This window comes from Zalophus californianus, chromosome 6 (assembly GCF_009762305.2).
Source record: "Zalophus californianus isolate mZalCal1 chromosome 6, mZalCal1.pri.v2, whole genome shotgun sequence".
NCBI classification, from domain to species: Eukaryota; Metazoa; Chordata; class Mammalia; order Carnivora; family Otariidae; genus Zalophus; species Zalophus californianus.
Genome location: NC_045600.1, coordinates 39,230,764 through 39,255,562, shown reverse-complemented (window position 1 = coordinate 39,255,562; position 24,799 = coordinate 39,230,764). Strand labels below are relative to the sequence as shown.

Genomic DNA, 24,799 nt, shown 5'->3' with positions numbered 1-24,799 from the left:
ACCTCCAAAAATGGTTTTCCAGTCATTTTTGTTGGATGCCCCTTTCCCAGTTATTGTCTGCAAACTAAACAAGCCCCTTTGATAAGGCCAGGTGAGATCATGGTTTCTTTTGATAGAGACCACAGAAAATGGTATGATGTGGATATCAATTGGGAATCAATAAAAATTGCCAATTCAGTCTGCTGGCCTTAAGGCAGAGCTGCCAAGAAGGCCCTTCCTCTCTGCAGGAGGGGTGAGTGCTCAGTGGCTTAGAAAGTGCTTTCTGCCCCTCTTCCCATTGCTGTGGTTCCCCCTTCTCTATTTTACTTGTACAGAGTTTCTTTGGGACAAAAAGGCCAAGGTTAGAGTTTCTATCCCGGTGCAAGTTACATGTTCTAACACGGAGTAGGGCAAAATCAGCCTGCAAGAAGAGCAAATCAATATTTTAAAAAGATCTTTGAAATAAGCTTTTAAGTTGCTGTCCTGACCTACCAGTGACTTCTCACTCTAGATGTGGCTATGCTGCACATTTGTGCAAGTCCATTAAACTGGGGGGTGGGGGGGAGACTGAAAAGTATAAACTTTGGGGGAGTGCAACGCCCCTTTTCCTGAGTGTTTAACTTCATGGTCAACACCTGTGTTATCAGGTGTGAGATTTGTTCTAGCCCGTATTTAAAATGATTTCCGGGGGCTTTCGAAGGTGTTGGGGATAGCCCAAACTGACCTCTTAAGAGATCCCTGGTCCTGTTCCTTCTGCTTCAGATTCGCTTCCCACTCGGCTGCTTTGGCAGCTGGAAAAGGGGGAAAGGCGTGCAGGGATGGGTGCTGAGGAAAAAATGAGGTGATCTACTTCCCTCCCTCCCCCTTCCTGCACTCCCCCCAAAGTTTTCTGTTTCGTTACAATTAAATCTGGCGAACTCTCCGAGGATTTCGATTTGGCCCAGTCCTCATTGTCCTCCGGAGACCTCTTGACCCAGGCAGCGCATCACTCCAAAGTGGATTCCTGTAGCACTACTGCCTCTTTTGGGGGGAGTGGGGGGAGATTGGGGGGGGGGTGGAGGAACAAGGCTGGAGGAGGGTGTTGAAACGCTGCTGTTCTTGCCTTTTTCTCCTAGCCACTCTCCAGTCTTTTCCTCCTCCACATTCTGCAAAATACTGAGGAAAAGTCCACGGGTGAACGGCGGGCGCTGTCGAGAGCTGGGAGGTGCTGAAAGGACCCGGGCGCACTGGTCGCAGTCTTGATTGGCAGAGCGGGCCGGTGACTGACAGGGGGTCTCCATGGCGCCCGCGCCGCCAATCCGCCCATTCCAGTAGCGGCGCCAGTTCGCCGGCCTGCGTGCCCTAACGAAGCCGAGCCGAACCTGGGCGGCGGGGCCCGCACCTCCTCCAATCCCTCCCGCTCTCTCGTTCCCAGCCGTTGCGCCGCCGCAGCTGCCCGGGCTGTGCGTCCCGGCTGCCCTAAGCCGCTTCACGGAGGAGAGCCTGGCGCACCCGGCCAGGCCCGCGGGCATCTGCTGTGTGTCCGGCTCCGTGCTCAGCGCCCCCATTGCAGTTGGCGCTGCCTCGATGTTCCAGCTGCCCATCTTGAATTTCAGTCCCCAGCAAGTGGCCGGGGTATGCGAGACTCTGGAGGAGAGCGGCGACGTAGAGCGCCTGGGTCGCTTCCTCTGGTCGCTGCCCGTGGCCCCTGCGGCCTGCGAGGCCCTCAACAAGAATGAATCGGTGCTGCGCGCGCGAGCCATCGTGGCCTTTCACGGTGGCAACTACCGCGAGCTCTACCATATCCTGGAAAACCACAAGTTCACTAAGGAGTCGCACGCCAAGCTGCAGGCGCTGTGGCTCGAAGCGCATTACCAGGAGGCTGAGAAGCTGCGTGGACGGCCCCTGGGGCCGGTGGACAAGTACCGTGTAAGGAAGAAGTTCCCGCTGCCGCGCACCATTTGGGACGGCGAACAGAAGACACACTGTTTCAAGGAGCGCACGCGGCATCTGCTACGGGAATGGTACCTGCAGGACCCATACCCCAACCCCAGCAAAAAGCGTGAGCTCGCCCAGGCAACCGGACTGACCCCTACGCAGGTGGGCAACTGGTTCAAAAACCGCCGACAAAGGGACAGGGCGGCTGCTGCCAAGAACAGGTCAGTACCTAGAGGCCTACGCGCCTTGCCCTCTCCCGGGTAGGGCAGGCGAAGGCACCCCGGGCGCCCTTACCCAGGGCCCGGCAACTTGGATCCACAGGACCTGAGAGCTCGGTCTGTCTTCAGTTATGAGCCCACCGTGTTCTGGGATCCTGGGCGGGGAGGAGAGGGACGGTTTCCTTCCGGACTCTAGGTTCCCCATACTCTTTCTCTCGTTCTCAGTGCCTGGGGGTCGCTCCACCAGCTAGTTCCAGTCGCCAAACCAAGGCTGCATTGGGAAGGGGAAAGAAATGAAAATTAAAATCCCAGCAATAATTAGGGACCCCAAGGCCCAAAGCTAATTCTTGTCAGCCTGGGCCCAGGCTCCTATTATTAAGTGAAGCCTGGCTTATTAGCAAAATGTGGCATTAGCGTTGCCATTTTAAAAGCCCAGATAAATTCTTCTCTAATGCTTTGAAAAGAGTTTTCAATGGACTTCTGGATGATAGTCGAGCTCTCCTCTTTTCACGCGTGGACAACCCTGCCTCAAAACAGCAAACTAGTCAGCTGAGGCTTTTCGGTCCGCAGCGTGTGGATCTAAATTAGCCAAACATTTTGGCCAAGAAACCCCGCCTCATCCCCCAGGCCCAAACGTTCCGTGTAATCCTCAGGCAGCCCTTTTTGCTTTTAGCTTTGCTCTGACCCGGCCTTGAGGGCACTAACACGAGCGTGCGCCCAGAAAAGATGCACGCTGGGAAGGGGGTTCCCTATCCAGGAGCTTGATACGTCCTTGTCACCCACACCTCATTTATCTTGACAGTATTGTAAATCTCCCAAAGGCGGCCAACAATCGCGAATGACCCTGTGAGCCTAGCGTCCCTGATGGGGAGCCGAGAAAGGATTCAGAAGAAGGATGAGACAACTGCAGGGCTACTTGGAGAGGCGGCCGCGGACTCCGGCCCTGGCCTCTGTTGCCTCACTTTTCCCACTTTAACTGCCCGGGTCTGTGGAAGGTCGCTGGCCGCTGAGCTTAATGGATGCAGACGGGGGGTGGGGGTGGGGGTCGCAATGGGCGGCTATGTTACGCTCCGTGACTGGTATCCCTTTCCTTCCCGTAGACTCCAGCAGCAGGTCATGTCGCAGGGCTCCGGACGGGCTCTAAGGGCTGAGGAAGAGGGCACGCCCGAGGTGCTGGGCGCCGCCGCCAGCCCGGCCGCCAGCCTATCCAGCAAGGCAGCCACTTCGGCCATCTCCATCACGTCCAGCGACAGCGAGTGCGACATCTGAACTGCTCATCCAGCACGCTCAGAAACAGAATCCAGTGTAAAAACAAGACAAAATGAAATAGGATCAGAGACCAAGCAAACCCACTGCTTGCGAAACCGGGTGGCCAGGGACCCGCGGGCTCCGGTTGCCCATTTCTGCCCCGCGGCCGGCCTGGCTCCACTGGCGCCCTAGGGCCGCTATCACAGGGGTCCGCGGTGAGGCCCAACCCAGCGCTACGTTCTCCTTGCTTTGCTTTTTTCCAAGAATTTTGCTGCAAAGATGCCTCCGGAACCCGAACTGCATGCTGAGCGCCTGCCCTAAATCTCCCGTGGGTATTTCACGTCGAAAGGACGCTGTTATATAAATTTTGCTTTAAAGGTTTTTTAAAACAAAACAAAACAAAACATATATATGCTGTTTATTTACTTATTTAAGAGACTGCCCTGGTAGGTTTCTCTATATCTTGGGAACTTGCTGTTTCTAAAGCCGCAGGATGGAGCAGATGGGTTCAGTGTGAAGAAGCCAACAATAAAAACCTGGTGAGCAACCTTTCTTAATTAAGTGAGCTGCTCTCATTCCTTTAAAAAAAAAAAAAAAGATACTCTTCACCAGGTAAGCAGGAGCCCTTGTGCAAATAGTCTCAGGAGAGTCTTCTCTTATCTTTTGCTTTCTCTGATGTCTCCTGGTATATTTTTTAAATGGTTCATGGTAGATCCATAACCACCTGCTCAAAAAATCGTATGTATATATATACGTGTGTGTAGGATATATTTAAACCGAGAAACTGGCAACATAAGCATCCCCTGTAAGGCAACTCCACACATCCTCAAGCACAGGTTACTATGGCTTGTCCACCTGACACTCACTTTTATGAAGTGTCAATGGCTTTCAGGAACAATTTAAGAAGCCAAACTCTGGGACTAAGTCATGAGTCCTATTTTATAAAAATGCAAGTCTATTCTGATGCAGGCTCTGCAATTACAAAAGTTTTCCATCTCCTTTCAGGACCGCTACCATACAAAAGCAATAGGCACCCATGATCATGCTAGAGTGAGTCTATACTATGTTTAGGATTGAACTCATATTAAAATAAAACAAAAGATAGGTTTTAATAACTAAACTAACATCTTCTTGATGCAGAAGCAGGTTTTAATCAAACACATTTTTCCACAAAAGGGATACTTAGATGAAGGAAAGGATGTAATCATGTGACATACTGAAGTGAAGCAGAAAGATGCAGAGAAATGACTGGCATTTTTAAAGTCTGATCTCTGTATTAACATATGAAATAAGTCACCTAGAGCTTCATTGTCCTGTAATGGCCTCAATTAAAACTATCAAATATTCTTAGGATTTAATTTGTCCTCACAAAGTGTGTAGGTACATGCAGGCACATAGACACACCAAAACAAAAAAACCCCACTGTCCTGTACTAAAAAAGTAAATGTTATCCAGAGTCTCTAAGCTTTTTTCCTAGTGAAATGGGTTATATATTATAAAACTGGACATTGATCTTTAAATCACTTAAGCTGAACTTCCCTCCTTGAGCTCCTCCTGCCACACACACACACACACACACACACTGGACTCTTCAATTTACCTATCTGTCCTTAGTAGATGTCCTTTGGTTCAGAAGCCTGTTAACTTATTTTCATAGAAGTGCCAATGTACAAAAAAAAAAAAAGTGAAGTCATGGAAGACAAAAAGCAGTCAAATGGCAAGATATATGAGAGAAGCCCAAGATATGAATAAGAGTTATTTTTGATTTCTAAATCACTTAAACAGATTTGGCCTTATTTGGGTTTTATAAATTGTTGTCACTGTATAGAGAGGCCCTTATCCAGAGAACTGTTGACAATCAAAACTCTCTTACACAAGAGCTCTAGATGGAAGGAGTGGGGATGTCTTTGTGATCAAGCTGGTGTTCTTCAGGAAAGCGAGCAAATGCCCTTCCGTGGGTCCGGAAAGGCTAGGATGGTAGAGCTTCCTGAAAACTCTTATTTTGTTTCCTAGAGCACCCCCCCCCCCACACACACATCTAGTTCCTTGAATGCCAAGGAGCTGGGCCAGGACTCCTATGAGGCAAGGGAGGCACCCAGAGTACAAAATTAAGGAGGCATTCACTCTCAAGGTCAGCAAGTACACAAGTGCAAGGTATCTGAGAATGAGTGCCTCCTTAAATTTTGCACTGTAGGTGTTTCCCTTGCCTTACCCTAGTCCTGAATATGCTAAGAAGTATTGCACTTCAAGGAAAAATGAAGAGATTTCCAGTCTTGTTCACCAGACCCACCTGGTACTAAGGAGCTATCCAAACCAGCATTTGGAGAAGACAGCAAATTTTATCTCTTAAGCTGATGTTTCCAGGTCCAAGAAGGAAGGGAAAGAACTAATTAGCAGAATGATGTAATGGCAGTTGAGATTCTAAAAATCCCATCCCACTCACCAGTTCAAATGATGCCTAAAAGCAGAAGAAAATGTCCATTCTGCATTCTCAAGAAAAAAGGGTTATACTGCTAAGAACTAAGCTTTGTCTTTACAAATAATTTTTAAATAACCCTTATGGCTTGGCAAAAAAAGAAGACGGAACAGTTCCAGAGGACTTTTCTTCCTGCTTTGGTGAAAGCCTTTAAAGTACATTTTCCTTTAAAGTACATCTAATTTGCTTAAAGTAACATGGTTGCCTAAGGATTACATTATAAAGTAGGTGTTCTGTTTCACCAATCTGTAGGTTTATTTATCTGATTTCACTTTAGAATCTTAAGGGAGGGGTGACATATTATTTTAAAGAATTTTTAAAATGTTTATCTGAAACCGGTGGCACCTAATTGCTCTTGTGAGTAATCAATTCTTTGATAATCACATGTTGGAAATTGGTCCAAATCTTCACACAGATATTTATGTTAATTGGTCCAAATCTTCCCTTGGGCAGGTATTGTAAAAGTTTTCGTTTTCTTTTTACGATTTTTTTCCTGTATCAGTTTTATCCTGGTCTAGAAAGGTTTTTTTTTGTTTGTTTTTAATTCCAGGTTGCAGCAAGGCTGAAGGTTTCTGAATGTGGAGAAATCTCCATATGATGGGTTTCCTTTCTGTCTTCTCTTGAAATTTATTTCCTTGTAACAATTTCCCAAAAAGCAGTTACTCCAGCAGAGTGGAAAGAAGCTGCCTTTTAACAATTCAACGGATCTTACCAATGTGCGGATTTCACCACCAGCCCCAGCTCAGGCTTCTTTACTGGTTATAAATATTTCAACCACCCGCCAGTTCCACCAAAAGCGCGATGGCTCCCGCTCCCCAAATGCCGCAGTTCCTCGCTCCTCCACTTTAATGACCCACTCCGCTTCCACCCGCCGCGCCCGCCCCGCCCCCCTCTCCCCTCTCCAGTTTGTTTATAAAAATCTGGGAGGGAGGGGATGAGAGGCTGGGGCGGGGGGAGGACTTGCTCTTTGTTTACATTAAACAAATGACAGGCAAAGAGCTCAATCAAAATCTTCCTTGACCTCGTTCTCTCTCCCTAATTTTAACAAAAAGGAAAAAAATATTGTATCCAAAGAGAACGTGAATGGGGCGGGAGGAGAAGAGAAGCAGCTTTTCGCTCTATTCAGCCGGGACGCGGGAGCGCGGACGATTTCCGCTCCTATTGTGAGGCGGGGCCCTGGGGCGGCGGTGAATGGGGGGTCTGCCGAGCGGCCCGCAGGGCTGTCAGGCGGCTCAGCGTAATCAGGGCTAATGACGGTGGCCGGGCGCTCCGCGGGACAATGCGCGGGGCCGCGGGGTTTTGTCGGCCTGAATGGCTAATAGGTTTGCCTGGGGGTGTGAGGGGGGCGGTGTCGGGGAAGAGGCGGCAGCGAGGGGAAAAGGGGTCATTGTTCGCGCACTGGCCCGGGCGCCGAGGCGCGTCCCTCCCCACGCGGCGGCCCCCGGGCCGGGAGCGGCCGACTGGAAGGCCGCGGCCGGGAGGCCCCCTGGAGGCCTGCTGGGAAATGGCGGCAGGAACGGCGGGTGCGTGGGTCCCCTAAGGGAGGCAGCCCTGAGAGGAAGTCGGGACGAACTTTGTTCCCTAGGAGAAGCCCATCGTGGGCCCAGAGTACCCGAGAAGGTGTGTCCCTCCTCCAGGGTTTGGGTCGCGACTCCGTGAGGTGACAACTCCACACACCCACCTTTTCGGTCCAGCGCCCTGGAAGCTCTCAGACGCGTAGGCCGCGAGCCACTCCTATTGTTAAGAATGCCTGACTCAAACAGCTCGAGCAGAGAAACCTCTCAAAGCCAAGGGGGACGCGGGGTTAAAAACCAAGGCGGGGGGATAAACAGATGCGCGCTCGCCGGTAGCCTCGGACGGCGCGGCGGTTCTTGCGCCTCGTGCCAGACGGTGCGACGCGAGCCGCGAGGCCGCAGCGCCGGTCTGGGCCTGCGCGGGTTGCTGCCGAGCGCGTCGGGCTTGCGTGTGAGGAGCCAGCGTGCGGAGGGCCGCTCGTCCCGCAGCGGTAAGCACCTTCGTGCACCGGCACCAGAGAACGGCAGTTGTCACGGCGGGCTCTCGGCGGCGCCACGCGAGTTGCTCAAGCAGGGACCGGAGGGCAGAGAGGCTCCCGATTCAGGGAGCGGGATTCTCAGGCGCTGAGGCCTCGGGAGGGCTTGGTGCGCCCCGCAGATCCGCGGGTCAGCCGTCGGGGCGGGGACCCAGAGCAGAGCGCCCTGAGAACCAAAGGCCCGCGGCCGCACGGTTAAACTCAGGCAGGACCCGGCCGCCGCCCGAGCCCCGATCTTTCCAAAAGTTGGCGGCTCCCATTTCGGCTCCTACAAATCTCCTCAGGCTAGATCATGCCTTGCAGCTCTATTTACTAGGATTTATATTCCCAGACTTCTTTAGACCTGCCCTACCGTGAGGGGTCGAACTGGTTTTCTCCCGTTGTCTGGAGACAAAAGGGTGTGAGGGCGATCCCGGAGCAGAACCAGCAGTTTCACGCCGGTGCCTCTGCTCGCGCCGTTTCCTCTTCCTCTGCGCTAACTCCGCCGCCTACCTCCGCGGCTAACCTGTCCATCTGGGAGCCTATCCCACTTCCAAAGCGTCTTTCTTGATTCCGTGGGCTCCCCACAGAGACTTTTCCACTTCCTTTTTAGTGTTCTCACCGTACCTGATCCAATGTGTATTTTAAACATTGTAATATAGTTGTGCATTTGTCTGTATGTTTGACACCCACCTCCCCCCTCCCCTCCAGCGTGTAAGCTCCTTAAGGGCAGGGACTGAATTTTATTCATCTTAATATTCCCAGGGCCTTGCCTAGTAGTAGGTGCTCAATAAATATCTTTAAACTGAAACAATGGATCTTCCTTGAAACCTGTCCCAAATTAGTGGAATATTGCTAGTTCTGAGTTCATTTGAACAGCAAAGATGACAAATACAGGCTGCACCCAAAGTTCACTTAAATACTTCAGGTTATGGGCGCCTGGGTGGCTCAGTTGGTTAATCGACTGCCTTCAGCTCAGGTCATGATCCTGGAGTCCCGGGATCAAGGCTCTGCAGGGAGTCTACTTCTCCCTCTGACCCTCCCCCCTCTCATGTGCTCTCTCTCTCATTCTTTCTCTTAAATAAATAAATAAATAAATAAATACTTCAGGTTATTGGCTCTTGCCTACTTGTCAGGTTCTCAGGGATGATACTCCCTCTACGCATATGGTTTTTCAGAATCCTCTGGCTTTGGGTTCCTAACACGAAAATTATCTCACATGCACATTTTCTCAAACAGTAAGGTAAGAGTCATCCCCTTAGGTTTCAAAAATTCTAGTTATTATACTCTCTGAACCCTATAAAATATAATTCCTAATATTTTTGTCTGTTACAGAATGATAAAGGTTTCCCCTTCCAAAATAACACTTTCCCTTCTTTCTCTCTCCCTCCTGCCCTACCTTCCCTGCTTTAGTCTTGACCTACAAATTAAAAGATAAACAAGAGAAATCACAAACTCAGGGTGTCCAATTTTAAGATCTTAGATTGGCATCCTACCCCCATTCTTAGGAGAAATCAGGGTGAAAAACAAGAGTTTTCATTAAAATCTTAAATCACAAAAGCCCTGTGAAAATCCAGCTACTAAACTCATCTCAGTTTTAAATTTTAATGGACAGAGGCAAGTGAACTGTGTGTAATTTTGAGTTCTGATAAAATATATATAAAGCTGCCTCTTGGAAAGTCATTTTAGCCTGGCACTGTCAATCTGCAACCTGAGAATGTTGACTTACTATTTGTTTTCAGACTGAAGAGATTAGCCTTGAATATTTTAGCATGAAATAAAATATCTTAGTTTAGATTGTGCATATTAATTTGATACATGACCAGTCTGGTTGGTGGCAAACTAGTTTATGATACATTTCAAACATTTTTAGATGTTTAAAATTCCTGTTAAAGATTTGTCCATTCAAATTTAGTACCATTTAAGGCATATTTTATTGCATTGGATATACTCCTTACTTTCCATAAATTCATGATGAAGTATGCACTTGAACTAAAGACCTATGCATATACACTAGACATCTGAGCTACAAAATTATTTTTGCAGGCACGTGTGACTGTATGAGCCAGATTCAATAAGGATGGAAAAGATAAGCAAATAGGAAAAGAAAAACTATACTGGAAACAGCATGTAGCAATAGACTAATACCTGAAAGAGTGGGATAAAACAGACTTTGCTTAAAATACCCTAATCACTGTGGATTTGGGTAAGTCACTCAACACTTTGAGCCTTAGCTTTTACTTCTGCAAAATGAGGGATATTGTGTTTGGTATAATGTATATACAGCACCTAGACCAGATGTTCACATATGTTAGGTGTTCAGTGAATGGAACTTCCCTTTTCCCATTTTTCCTGGTTAAATGATAGGCCAAGGAAATAAGCTATATAATTCCCCTTAAAAATTATGTTTTAATAGAGGTCATCTACATATTTGGAATATTATTGAATTTGAATGTTAAATGCTGTTTTTAGAAGCAGCTCTGCTCACCACCCTTAAACAGGGAGGACCCAATATGTTGGTTTCCCAGCCATGGTAATGGATGAACTTGGGCTAATACAACATCATTCTTTCTTAGGCTTTTAACTCTGCCTGGGGCTGCTTGTCATCTATATGAAGCTCTCCAAAGGCAACTTAGCCCATCCTACAATTCAGAATAACCCCAAATGTAAGTATGATCACTGAAAAGATAACCTCTTAGGGAAAATGCAAAGCCTATTATTTTGAGGAAGAAGGAGTGATCCCAGTTTACTTACATTTGTGTGGCTCTTCATAACTAGTAATGAGGTCCTTTCAGCTGCACCATCTCACTTCCTCCCGAGAACCCCGTGAGGTGAGTCACCAGATTTGTTCCTACCCGCCAGATAAGAAAACTGGGGGCTCACATTACTTGCTCAGCCACAGGACCAGGGGAGAATCCAGAATTTATAGGGCTTAAAGTTTAGATAATTTGGAGGGAAGGATACTCTTTAAGATAAGGGATACCAGGGCGCCTGGGTGGCTTAGTTGTTAAGCGTCTGCCTTCGGCTCAGGTCACGATCCCAGGGTCCTGGGATCAAGCCCCGCATCAGGCTCCCTGGTTGGCGGGAAGCCTGCTTCTCCCTCTCCCACTCGCCCTGCTTGTGTTCCCTCTCAAGCTCTCGCTCCCTGTCAAATAAATAAATAAAATCTTAAAAAAAAAAAAAGATAAAGGATACAATATTATGAATACAAAATTGGGTATAAGAAATCACAAAATTTACAAAATTTTAAAACCTAGCAAATACAACAAATGTCACAAAATCCAAATAATAACATCATTTTATTGTCATATATACCTCTAGAATAGTTTTTTCCCTACTTTTTTTTCCTGTGTGTTCTTTGATTGCTTCTATATATGACAACAATTTTACAATACAATCTTGAATAGAAAAATAATTCAGTCTTTCCTTTAGTATGGGTTGGTTTTTAATATTTTTATTATTCATAGTTAGAAAAGCTTCTTTCAGTTTCATAGCTCATTGGTAATGCCATATGTAATTTTTTGGATTGGTATCAAATTTGGGAAAGCCTCTGTGAAGTTTCTTTCATATATGAACAGATTTCAAGACATTTCAAGTTTCCTTGAGCAGTGACCCATCTTAAATAATCTTTCCATTGACAACACTCATTAACCAGTTTGTAATCAATGACCTTACATATTCATGCTGTGAAACATAAATTAGCACAACAGGCAATAGGAATATTCCTACAAGACATCCCTGCACCAAAAGAGCTGGCAATGACCTAACAATACACAGAAATGACAACAAACCATAAAAAATATATACCACTAAACCCAAACTATATCCCCAACTCAAGTTCCCTTTAGGTACTGGATAGCAAAAATGACTGGTTACTCCAGTGCCACCCAGCACGAGGGGAAATGTGACAAAGGGAAAATAGGAGTGGATGGGGACGGGGGTCTATTGTAGTTAAATTATCTAGTTTTGCAAATTTTCCAAAAATGCATGATCAAATGAACATATTGCTAGGATCCTCCCAGGGCCTTTGAAGGGCTCTGTGCAAATAAGGTAACTTGCAACCTAAGTGTCACTTGCCTCAAGGTAATTCTGCTTCTGCACAGGCCAAGTAAGTGTTTGACAAGAGCAGGGTTTCTTTTTCTTTTTTTTTTTTAGGACAGGTTTTCTGATTCTATGTCTAGTACTGTTTTCTATCATCCAGGACATAATGCATTTCCCCAGAAAGTTTTGACAAGGTTCTACTCAAAAGCTGTTTTACAAAATGGTTCATTGATGGAAGGAAAGAGTTTCAGATTGTAGCTGGCCTTGGGTAGGACTGTGAGATAGACAGGTTACCCCTTAGAACCTCACCTTTTCCTTTTGGGAGTTCTTCACCTTGCCTCCTTGAAGGTGCCACATCCCAAACTGTCAAAAACGCTTCAGTGCTCTTCACCCTCCTTTTATCAAAATCTATTCTCGGTTGTTAACAAAAAATCAGATAAGCCAATTCACATTGACATACAAATAGCTGCTAAAAGCTTAATGAATTACCTACAGATGGGGACCTAGGGGGGTACTTACTAACTGCTAGGAGATAATCCTTTAATTCAATAACCCCAAATCACTAATGGTAGCAATTTAGACATCACTAGTAAACTAGTACAAAATTATTTTTGGTTGGAAGGGAGCCAGGAATCCTTAAAGTCATTCCATGGAAGTAGATGACTGCTTCTTGGGCCAAATAGCACCAATATTAAAAATAAATTGAAGTAAAATAAACTTGTTGGGCCCCCAGCTTTCTCCTTAAGTTGTAATTCCTTCTCTATCATTCCTTTTACCACCAAACTTCATGATAGAGGAGACAGTAGCCTACATTCTTTGCCACCATTTTTTCACTAGATACTTACTCCTTAACCTCTTGCAGTCTGGCTTTTACTTGCATGGCTCCATCAATACTATCCCCTCAAAGGTCACTCTACTCGGTCCTCAACTATTCAGCCTGTTATCTTCAACACTGTTGAACATCCCTTCTTTCTAAACAGGGCCAAGATTAGGTTGAGGCAAGTAAGGAAGGTGCCTAAGTTACAAAATTTAAGGAGGTTTGTCCCTCTCTCTCTCTCTTTCCCCCTCTCCTCACCCCTTCAGAGTTCTACAAGTTCAGGATTGGCATCTGAGAATACCTCTGAAATTTTGCACCACAAATGCCTTGGCTCCCTTACACAAGTCCCAAGCCCTGTTTCTGAAACAAAACTGAGCTTCTCACCATATTCACAGCATGACCTGTAATTTGCGGCCTTCTTGCCTTTGCTCATGCTGCAGGTATAAATGGACCTCCATGCTTTGTGCCTCCCCTGCACTCCTTCCCATCTTCTTCTGATAACAGCACCCTTAGGAAACTGCTCCTTCTAATACAATGTGTTTCTGGTGGGGCTGCCCAACGCAGGGCCTCCCTTCCCAACTCAGCAGGGTATAACCACCAAGCTGGGCCAGTCCTTTCCAAAATTTCTAAATTGGAAGCCGAGGAGTAACTCTCTCTTTACTCTTGGATTGAGAGGGGTAAGAATATGATGCCAAAGTTACTGGCAGTAATAACACCTGTTACAAGAAGGAACCTGTTAGAAGAAGGAAAAGAGGCAGGATGGAGGAAGGAGAGACAGAAAAGGGTAATGCTGATAAAGTCTTTGTATGCTATTGACACTAAATATAACTCCAGTCTTATCTATTCTGGTTTTGGTTACAGGAATGAATATAGTACCCTCCTACTTTTTCTTTCTTGTTTAAGCTACTTGGAGTTTCTGTCATTTGAAAACAAGAGTGCTAAGATATAACATAGAATGTTCTTCCTTTTCCATCATCCCATCTCCATAGGTACATAGACTCAACTTTCATGACTCAGCTCAAAGTTTTTTTTCCTCCCAAAGCCTTCCTTAATCCATAGAATTGAACTAATCTCTCCCTTCTCTGAAATGCTGTGGCATTTTATACATCTCTCATAATTATTTAGCTTTGTGTCTTGTATCTTACTATACTACATGTTCTTCCAGGGCAAGATCCATAATCTTTGTAATCCTCTAAGACCTGAGTGCAGGATCTTTGACACAGCAAGCAAATCAATAGATTTTTGCTGAATGAATGAATGAATCAAATGGATGAATGAAAATAACTAAAGGATACCTGGAATCTTGTTGTTTAATTTCAGGAGATTTAGTCTGAATAATCTGAAGTTCTTTTTTTTTTTTAAAGATTTATTTATTTATTTGAGAGAGAGAGAGCTCATGAACAAGAGTGGGGAGAGGGGCAGAGGGAAAGAATCTCAAGCAGACTCTGTGCTGAGCACAGAGCCAATTTGGGGCTTGATCCCATGACGCTGAGATCACTACCCTAGCAGAAATCAAGAGTCAGACACCTAACCAACTGAGCCATCCAGGCGCCCCTAAAGTTCTTTGAAAAGGGACCTTTTTCTTCTAAGAGAAAAATAAAAGAAGGAATGGCCCACTGATTGCTAGAGAAAATGATGATTGTTAAAGAGTGCCAGAGTTCTTTAAAACATGGGAAATGAGGGGCTCTTGGGTGGGTCAGTTAGTTAAACGACTGCCTTTGGCTGCGGTCATGATCCTGGAGTCCTGGGATTGAGTCCCGCATTGGGTTCCCTGCTCAGCAGGGAGTCTGCTTCTCCCTCTGACCCTCTCCCCTCTCATGCTGTTTCTCTCTCTCTCTCAAATAAATAAATAAAATCTTAAAAAAAAAACCATATCTGAATAAACAAACTCTGGAAGAATACACAAGAAACTATAAACAGTGGTTTCAAGTTTGGAGGAGCAACTGAGCAGATGAGGATAGAGGTGGGAGAGAGACTTTTGACTGTATACTTTGTATATTTTAATTTGCTTAACCGTATGAATCATTGCCTATTCAAAAGTTAAATTAAAACTAAATGAATAAAATAACAACTAAATAAAGTGGTTTGTTGTAGAGATTATCCACCTACAAGATGAAAGGAAAGGGGCTCCTGGGGGGCTCAGTCAGTTAAGCGGCTGCCTTCGGCTCAGGTCGTGATCCCAGGGTCCTGGGATCGAGCCCGCATCAGGCTCCCTGCTCAGTGGACAGCCTACTTCTCCCTCTCCCTCTGCCTGTCGCTCTGCCTACTTGTGCTCTCTCTCTCTCTCTCTGTCAAATAAATAAATAAATAAATAACTTAAAAAAAAAAGATGAAGGGCGCCTGGGTGGCTCAGTTGGTTAAGCGACTGCCTTTGGTTCAGGTCATGATCCTGGAGTCCCGGGATCAAGTCCCGCATCGGGCTCCCCACTCAGCAGGGAGTCTGCTTCTCCCTCTGACCCTCTTCCCTCTCGTGCTCTCTATCTCTCATTCTCTCTCTCTCAAATAAATAAATAAATAAAAATCTTAAAAAAAAAGATGAAAGGAAAAATCTTTCTTACTATAATGTGCATGTGGTGATACCACCATGCTCTGGTTTAAAAAGTGAAATAGCTCAAATAATTTATATAGAAATGAAGATGATGTGGTCTGGAAAATTCTGTTAGAGATCTCAACAGATGGAGCAAACAGCCCGGGTAATGATGATGACACAGATGTTGAAGCTAAATGCAAAGGGCTCAAATAAAATTGTCTCATTTTTTTTTTAAAGGGTAACAGGGAACTCAGAATTCTCCAACTACTAATTAGTGTTTTTCTTTCCAGTAAAAAAAAAAAAGTCCTTGTCTTAGAACTTACTGAAATTTACACTTTCAGATGGGTGAATTTTGTTGTATGTAAATTATACCTCAATAAACCTGATTTTAAAAAGATGTAAAATGTTAGATTGAAAGGGACCTTAGAGATTTTGTGTAGTCATCCCCAATCTTTTCTTTCTAAAAGCATTACTTTTATTTTGTTTCAATTATTAACTCCCAAATCTTGATTTTATGACTTGAATGAAATCCTATAAACCACCATGATATTAATGATAAAATGCAATATAATTAAATAGGCTTACAGACAAAAAAAAGTCTTAACCTCGTTTTGCTCATTTAAAAGTTGAAAGGTCTTTTGACACATTATCTACATAGATACTAATTTATAATTAGCTAAAATAATATTCCTATAGCTAAAGGAAGCAGCTTGGTTTTTGATTTATAACATCTTAACTAGTAATTTATGATAACTTATATAAATCAGAAATCCCATTTCTCTTCTGAAGAAGCACTTTCACTGTCAACACCCTGGTGATGGTAACACTATCACAGATTGACAGACTTGTCAGAAATCCATTCATTCATTCAATCGTCCTGTAATCATCCATCCATTCATTCGACATATATTGGGCTCATAGTACATGCAAGGCATTTTCTGCTCTCCACCCACACTAAAAATCTCTCCATCTTTTAACCATTTAAGGAATTATTAGTAAATGACTATCCAATAGTTAGAGATCAGAAGAGAGAGAGAACTGGGGGAGAAGCAGAGGGAGAGAGATAAGCAGACTCCACACTGAGCGCAGAGCCCAACCTGGGGCTCAATCCCACCACACCAAGATCATGACCTGAGTGGAAATCAAGAGTCGGAGGCTCAACTGACTGAGCCACCCAGATGCCCCATTACATTCTTTTTAAAAAAACAAAGATTTTATTTTTTTTTAAAGATTTGTTTATGAGAGAGAGAGAGCATGTGCACACACATGCATGATTGGGGGGAGGGGCAGATGGAGAGAGAGAATCTCAAGCAGACTCCCCACTGAACATGGAGCCTGAGGTAGGGCTCTGGGCTTGATCCCAAGGCCCTGAAATCATGACCTGAGCTGAAATCAAGAGTTAGACGCTTAACTGACTGAGCCACCCAGGCGCCGCCAAAAAGGATTTTATTTTTAAGTAATCTCTACACCCAACATGGGGCTCAAACTTACAACTGCAAGATCAAGAGTTTCATGCTCTAGTGCCTGAGCCAGTCAGGTGCCCCCATGAATTACATTCTTGGACCTTGAAGGAAGGTATTGAGGTAGTCTCTGAGTCCAGAAATCTTAGAGAATCAATGGACAATGGGAGAGGTGCCAGAATCCTGGAATGGGAAGAGAATCTCCTTTGTTCAGAAAGAGGAAAAAGAGTAGATTTTAGAAACCATAGATTGAGCCATTAGTTCTCTAACTGCAGGGAAGACCACAGTGCAGTGCCACAAGTCACCACTGTAAGTCAACATTTTCATACTGGACTTAGATGAAGGTTAAGAAATGGTCATATTTTTTAAATGAACAGAATTATAACCAAAAAGAATAATTAATATGATGGATGATAGAAACAAAATTCAGGATGACCCCACTTGAATGGTGGGCCCAAACTAGCGAGGTAAACTTTAATAGGTCTCTCCCAGATATCTAGGCTTTAGCAACCTGTAACTCTAAAATAAGGTCACAGGATCACAGGTCACACTTCCACTAAATAGAAAAATTACAGTGGACCCTGTTGGCTTGTTTAAAGGAAACTACCTTGGTTGAAGGAATTTCCCCATATTGTGTTACAAGTGTTTTTATGTTTGTTTGTTTTTTTTGCTGTAACCACCTTATCTTGATACCACACTGTTGCTACTACATGAGACTACCATGCCACTGGGCACAGATGTCTCTGCCTATAATTCCCTCATTGTAACTTCTCTAGCCTCAAGAAGATTCCGTTCTCCCTTTTTCACCTCTATCCATATAGGATAGATTCCCCATTAAAATCCCTGAAGTACAGTTAATGTGTAGCCACAACTTGTGAATGCAATTTTACTTAAGGGTTAGAGGATAACAGAAAGGGAGTATAAAGCAGGAAGTTCAAATGCTATTTGAAGTGACTATTATCAGAGCCCAAAGACTGAGCCCTTGCTGAGTCCTGGCCTACCTCCACCTTCCTGACCCATCCATTTACTGACAGTGCTTTGACTTCTGTACCCCTACAAGTTCAAACTACACTCCCCTCAAGGCCCAGAGAGAGAAAGAAGTTACCCTAACCCCACCTCTCAGTCTAAGCAGCACAGTTAAAGGTAGCTGGAAAGTTTAGTCCTCCATAGCATTCAACTGTATGGCATCTAAAGATACGGGTTTGGCAGAAACTGAGCAGAAACTGTAGGGGCATATCACACCCAAAAGGCTGCCACCAGAGCAGAGAGCAGTGTAAGACCATGAGGGCAAAGCCAATAAAAGGAATCAGGGCTCATTAGAGAAGTGGTTGATTCCAGGGCTGGGACAGGATGAGCCTGGATAATCTTGTGGTACCAGAAAACAAAGAAGTTCTCAAAAGGGGATGGGATGAGTCCAAAGGATACAGGAGCCAACCTGAAGGAACCCCACAATGGCCAAACATGGAAAAATTTGAGCAACTAAATCAATGATGACAGTATTAGATTTTAATCCATAAAATAAATATCCATGAGCCAAATAATTGAACAAATGGGAAAAAAGGGCAGCTCTTCCTTGGAATTCCTAGAATTCCAATTAATAAATGTAGAGAGAATTTAAGAAGTACAAAGTCACTACTGGGCATACTTGCAATAATAGTTGTTATAGACAAGATCTACCTATGGATGCAAAAATCAGTGGGCAAAAGTTTGAGGAGAAACAGGATATTATCCTAACTCTCAAAATACCCCAAGATAATTATCAATTGCAAAAGGGAAAATAGTAACTTCACAGTGAAGAAACCTGACATTACCAACTTAACCAAGCAATCAAGATTAAGATCACCAGTAATAAGACATATCAATATCATGTAACTCTCTTATGTCCTAAGAAGGACACAAAATGACTTGTATGGTATTCTTGCCAAAAACGCATGACCCCATCATGAGAAAACATTAGACAAACCCAAACTTGAGAGACATCCTACAAACTAACCAGTATTCTTCAAAAGTGTCAAGGGTGCAAAACACAAGAAAAGACTAAAGATTGACAGAGACTAAAGAGAGACACAACTAAATGCAATGTGGAATCCAAGATTAGATCCTGAAACAGAAAAAAAAAAAAAGACAATAGAAAAAGACTGGTGAACTTTCATTAAGGCTCATAATTTAATAATAGTGTGCCGAAGTTAATCCTGGTTTTTCCATTGTACAATGTTAATAGTTAACATTAGGAGAAGCTGGGTGAAGCATATATATATGAAATCTTTGCACTATTTTAGCATATTTTCTGTCTAAAATTATTATAAAAAGTAAGAAGTATATATTAGCTTTCTGGAATCAATTAATGGAGTCAATTATTCATTTGTTAAACTGCAAAAACCAAGAAAAGTTATTTTGCATAATTTTAATTCACCCAATGAAAAACATTAAATTGATTTCCTCTCTCATCCCACCGCGCCCCCCCCCCCCCCCCCCCGCAATACACACACAAACCACCTGAGGAGGCCTTCAAAAAACATCCTGAGTTAAGATTACCATATTACCTTAGCTGAATCACCATGAATCACCAGGGACATATTGTTTTTTAATTTGCATCTACTTGCTAATGTGGCATTCCCTAATGTTTTTTAGAATCCTTTAAAATGTATTGTTTCTTACTCTTAAATCTCTGCCACAAAATGCACATGTTGTCTCTGAATTACTTCTTAAACTTGCATGACTGCTATTGTCTTCAGCATAGATTCTTTTGTTCTCCCCCTTCTATAAAAGGGGTTTAGCAGTTATCCAAGGAAATCAAACATGCATGACTATTTTATATCTTAAGTAATATATGGAAATAAGGGCTATTCCTGATTCCTTTCTCCCCTTGTGATGTTAAGTTAGAATTTGAGAGAAGTCCTGGGGATCATCCCATCTCAGAGAAAGTTCCAAAGGCTTCCAAAGAGAGCTCACTGCTATACTCAGTACTGACTAATTGGAAAGAAAGGGTGAGTAGGTGCAGAATGAAAGCAATGGCAGTATTTTGAAGGTGGAATTGAAAAATAAAACAAGTATCCCTTAAAGTTTAAAGTCTTCACACTTTCCTATATACTGTTAGAGAACTTCTATGCTTTATAAATTTTTGGTTATAGAAATTTGTGTTTGAAGACAAATAATATATTATTTCTGGTTATTTGCATTATACTCTAGGTAGATAAACAATCAGATTTCTCCTTTTGATCCAAAACCTAATTCTTTTAAGAAATAAATCGAAGGAAGTTAAAAACTAGTAAGGCTTTCAGTTTGCAAGTTCCTTTGCAGCTAACCAATGAGGCAAAAGGAAATTCTACAGTTTAAGTATCTCAGATTCAATAGACTGTCTGATTAAACTGACTCCTGTTTGCAGGACCTCTGGGCAATCATACAGACTTGGGTTACAAATCTGTTTACCTACCACTCTGGTGGAGAGAACACATTTCTTTCTCAATTGATGCATTAACCAATAATGAAAAGACTCAGTAATTATAAAATGAAAATAAAGAGCTATGTGTAAAAGCCATGGAACTTTCTCCAATTGTAATAACTTATCTGATTTCTTGTCAATACTTTCGTCCTTTATACCTGGGGCCTTTTAGTTGGGACTTGTGGCTTTACTCCTTCCACTCTCTCAAGCCCCATGACTTCTATTCCCTCCAGCATGGGCTCTGCAGAGCTCTGCTTGCACACAAAGGGAACAGACATCAAGCCAGGCTGTTTTCCATCTCATACCTCAGATTTGGTACCTTGAGTTCAACGGTGCTTCTAAAACTAAACCCTTGCCTTCTCCCTGGTTCCAGTGCCTTAAATACTTACCTTGATAATCTGCCCACTCTCCCAGTCTCTGTACTTTACCTTGGTCTTTACCTTACTCTTGCCAGTTTCTATATTCACCCCCCATCCTACCCACATCACTTGAATACTATCCCTAAGCCCCAGTCCTGAAGATGGAGCCGTTACTAGCCACCAATTCTCTCTAATGCTGAGGACCAAGAAGTCCCACTCTGCCCACCTGTACTTCTTCCCACTGCCCATGGAAATGTGTTCTATTCAGTCCCAGCCTTGCCCCATGACTGTGTCACCCCACCACAGACCACAGTCCCAGTCCCAGCCCCATACCACTCTCTTTCTCACATTATATCATGTCTTAAAGAGAAGAGCATATTCCAGATGCATCTTACTTTAGTATTTCTCAAAACTATGTTCAAGGTAAGCATGTTAATCAGTGCTCTCCTTCTAGTTGAGAGTACTTAACAAATCACAAAACAGTATGGTCCAAAAGAACATCAAAATTTGTATGGTAGTACTCCTGATAAAGAATAATTCAAATAATTAAATCTAAAACCTTCAAAACTCAACCTCACACAGGTAATCTCCTTCAGTGCTATAAATTAAACCCAATTTACAAATGTCTTCTAGAATACTGCTATTCAATGGTGGTCCCTGAAGCTTGCTTAGAAATAAAGAATCTCAGACCCCCACCCCAAACTACTGAATTGGAAACTATTTTAACAAAATCTCCAAATTTGAAAAGCACTTTTCTAGAATTATTAGAACCTTAACTATTCATGTTTTCTTCAATAGCTTTGGAAAACATATAACTATTTTCATCTCTGCACTATTCCGATTTGAGGCACCACCTCTCCCCCCATTCTTTGTGGATCTGACGGAGCTACTAATCAGCATCTTACCTCCATTCCCATCACCTCCACCAAGGGGCAGGCCTGTGAGCCAGACCAAGCTGACCACAGGACTGTAGCCCCCTGGAAATAGTGACTGGCCTGAGTGGCCAGTTTGACAAGTAATCCAACACAGAGTGATCAATATTCATGAAATTTTCCAAATTGGAGGCCAATAGTTTTCTCTCTCCCTTTGGAGAGGAAAGTGTAGAGCAATGACATCGGCATTGCCAGAGGCCGTATTTCTGTCATAGGGAGAAATGCCCTATAAAATAGAAAGGAACAAAACTAAGCAGAAAGGAGAGACAGATAAGAAGGAGAATCCTGAAACCATCATTTGAGACCTTGGATCCGAGTACGCCCAAAATCAGATGTTCTTCAGATGTTCCCCACTTATGTGAACAGATTACGTCTTTTTTTCACTTAAACTGGTTTGCACTGGGCTTCTTTCACTTGCTTCTTGGCTAATGCACAGTTGATTGCTATAATATTTATTCTTTTTAATTTGTTTAATCAGCTTATTTTAATTTTTTTCCCATAGATTTTTTAAATTTTATTTTATTATGTTATGTTAATCATCATACATTACATCATTAGTTTTTGATGTAGTGATCCATGATTCGTTGTTTGCATATAACACCCAGTGCTCCATGCAGAACGTGCCCTCTTTAATACCCATCACCAGGCTAACCCATCCCCCCATCCCCCTCCCCGCTAGAACCCTCAGTTTATTTCTCAGAGTCCATCGTCTCTCATGGTTCGTCTCACCCTCCGAATCCCCCCTTTATTTTTCCCTTCCTCCTTAAACTGACAACCATTTGTGGGTTTTGGAGGACTGCTATTAGAATCCCAAACTCCTAGCTGTTTTTTCTGATAGTCTGTTTATTCCACCGTCCCTTGGGAACCCCCCTGAAACTCCTAAGGACCCTCTAAAGAACACCTCTTTCTTATCAAAGCTGATGTGTGTGGGGTTTTTTTTCCCTCTCTGATTAGCAATGTTTCTGAATATTTTTCAAATCTTATATATGAATACTTAGTCGGGAGGACAATAGATTGGCCTATCTCTGAGTGGATTCAGAGAACACTTAATGGAAGCTCCATGCATTAATTCTACAAGAAGAGCCACTGGACGCATTGTAATAATGATGAAGGATCTAAATGGTTACAGTGCTCTGCTTTTGAAAACACTGAGTACATCATAGCCATTTTAAAAGATTGCTTCAGCTCAGATCATTTGGTAAAGCTAAAGCAAATGTGAACCATCACATTTATCCACTTATCCTTGGAATCTAGAGACAATAAATGTGTATATAGTGAAACAGAAGGAGATCATCTGAAATCATTTTTTTTCTGTCTTGAAGTGATGTAGCCATGATAACATGATAAAGCTCTTTTTAACTTGGTTTAAAAATAACCACTTCTCTGTAACACTGGAGTTAGGCTAATGAGAGGAGGAAAAAAAAAAAAAAAACACCACAGAAACACTTCCAAACCACACCCATATAGTAAGGTCATAAGAGAGCCACCAGTTCTGCATTCAACATAATGGATTTATGCAAACTGGTTAGCATCACCCTATTTCATGGTCACAGAAGCTCCCCTAACTGTTTTACAATTGTATCTTACTTGTTACAAAAAAAAAAAACCCATTCACAGTGTTAGTCTAGGTCAGGCCAATGATTCCTCTACCTCTGTGGTTTTCTTTTTCTTTTTTTCTAACTATATAACCTATTTAGGTGGAGAAAAGGCCAGGAAGTCCTCTTAGTCTACCTGTTCTCACTTTCTAGGGAAAAAGAACTTGATAATAACAAAATGTCAACCACACATAACTTTACAAGAAAAAAATAATAGCAATTCTATAGATATTTTCATTAACACACCAATAGGAGCACTTTAAAACCACAGTAACTCAAGACAACACTAGTGATGTACTGTAATAATAAAACATCCTCTGAAAAATTGGAAGAATACCAACTATGTATGCATATAAAAAGTAGGAGTTTGGGGCACCTGTGTGGCTCAGTCAGTTAAGCGTCTACCTTCGGCTCAGGGGGTCCTGGGGTCAAGCCCCACATCAGGCTCCCTGCTCCCTTCTCCCTTCCCCTCTCCCTACGCTTCTCCCTGCTGCTCCCCTTGCTTGTGCTTTCAATCTCTGTCAAATAAATAAATAAAATCTTTTAAAAAATAAAATGTGGCTCCTAGAAGAAATTTGCAAGTGACGTATCTGATAAAAGGTTAGTATCCAAGAATATATAAAGAACTTATAAAACTCAACACCCAAAAAACAAATAATCCAATTAAAAATGGGCAGAAGACATGAATTGACATTTCTCCAAAGAAGACATACAGATGGCCAACAGACACATGAAAAGATGCTCAACTTCACTCATCATCAAGGAAATACAAATCAAAACTGCAATGAGGTATCACCTCACACCTGTCAGAATGGCTAAAATCAACAACACAAGACACAACAGGTGTCAGCAAGAATATAGAGCGAAAGGGGAACCGTCTCACACTGTTGGTAGGAATGAAAGCTGGTGCAGCCACTCTGGAAAACAGTATGGAAGCTCCCCCAAAAAGTTAAAAATAGAATTCGCCTATGATCCAGCCATCACACTGTGTATTTACCCCAAGAATACAAATAATACTAATTCAAATGGATACATGCACCCCTGTGTTTATAGCAGCATTATCTACAATAACCAAGATAAGGAAGTAGCCCAAGTGTCCATCGGTAGATGGCTGGATAAAGAAGATGTGGTGTGTGTGTGTGTATATATATATATATTATATATATATATTATATATATATAATATATATATAGGACTATTAGCCATAGAAATGAATGAAATCTTGCCATTTGCAATGACATGGATGGAGCTAGAGAGTATCATACTAAGTGAAATTAAGTCAGTCAGAGAAAGACAAATACCATATGATTTCACTTATATGTGGAATTTAAGAAACAGAACAAATGAGCAAAGGGGAAAAAAGAGAGCAGCAAACCAAGAAACAGACTATTAAGAATAGAGAATAAACTGATGGTTACTAGAATGTAGGTGGGTGGGAAGATGCGTGAAACAGGTTTTGGGGATTAAGGACTGCAACTGTCATGAGGAGCACTGGGTGATGTATGGAAGTGTTGAATCACTATTTTGTACACCTGAAACTAATATTACACTGTATATTAACTAACTGGAATTTAAATAAAAACTTGAAATAAAAAATGAAAAAATAAAATATGGCTCCTAGAAAAATTTAAATTATATACATGTCACATCATATTTCTATTGAACAATGCTGTTTTATACTATATTCAATGATTAGAAGCACAGTCTGGTGTCAGTTTGAAACCCAGTTTTGAGTTCTGTGACATTAGGCAAAAT

At 43.0% G+C, this 24,799-nt stretch overlaps 1 protein-coding gene across 1 annotated transcript; it reads left to right on the top strand.

Annotated features, from left to right (window-relative positions):
* Window positions 1–1,530: 1,530 nt before the first annotated feature.
* On the top strand, window positions 1,531–3,637 carry SIX6 (SIX homeobox 6). Its single transcript, XM_027572621.2, has 2 exons — window positions 1,531–2,117; window positions 3,215–3,637. The coding sequence occupies exons 1-2, from the start codon at window positions 1,546–1,548 to the stop codon at window positions 3,381–3,383; spliced, it is 741 nt and encodes a 246-aa protein (XP_027428422.1). The 5' UTR covers window positions 1,531–1,545; the 3' UTR covers window positions 3,384–3,637.
* The last annotated feature ends 21,162 nt before the right edge of the window (window positions 3,638–24,799 follow it).

Bases quoted from the DNA above. Each gene is read 5' to 3' on its own strand.
- SIX6 (XM_027572621.2), top strand. From the start codon at position 1,546: ATGTTCCAGCTGCCCATCTTGAATTTCAGTCCCCAGCAAGTGGCCGGG. The intron at 2,118-3,214 runs GTCAGTACCTAG...TCCTTCCCGTAG, and splicing joins GCGGCTGCTGCCAAGAACAG to ACTCCAGCAGCAGGTCATGT.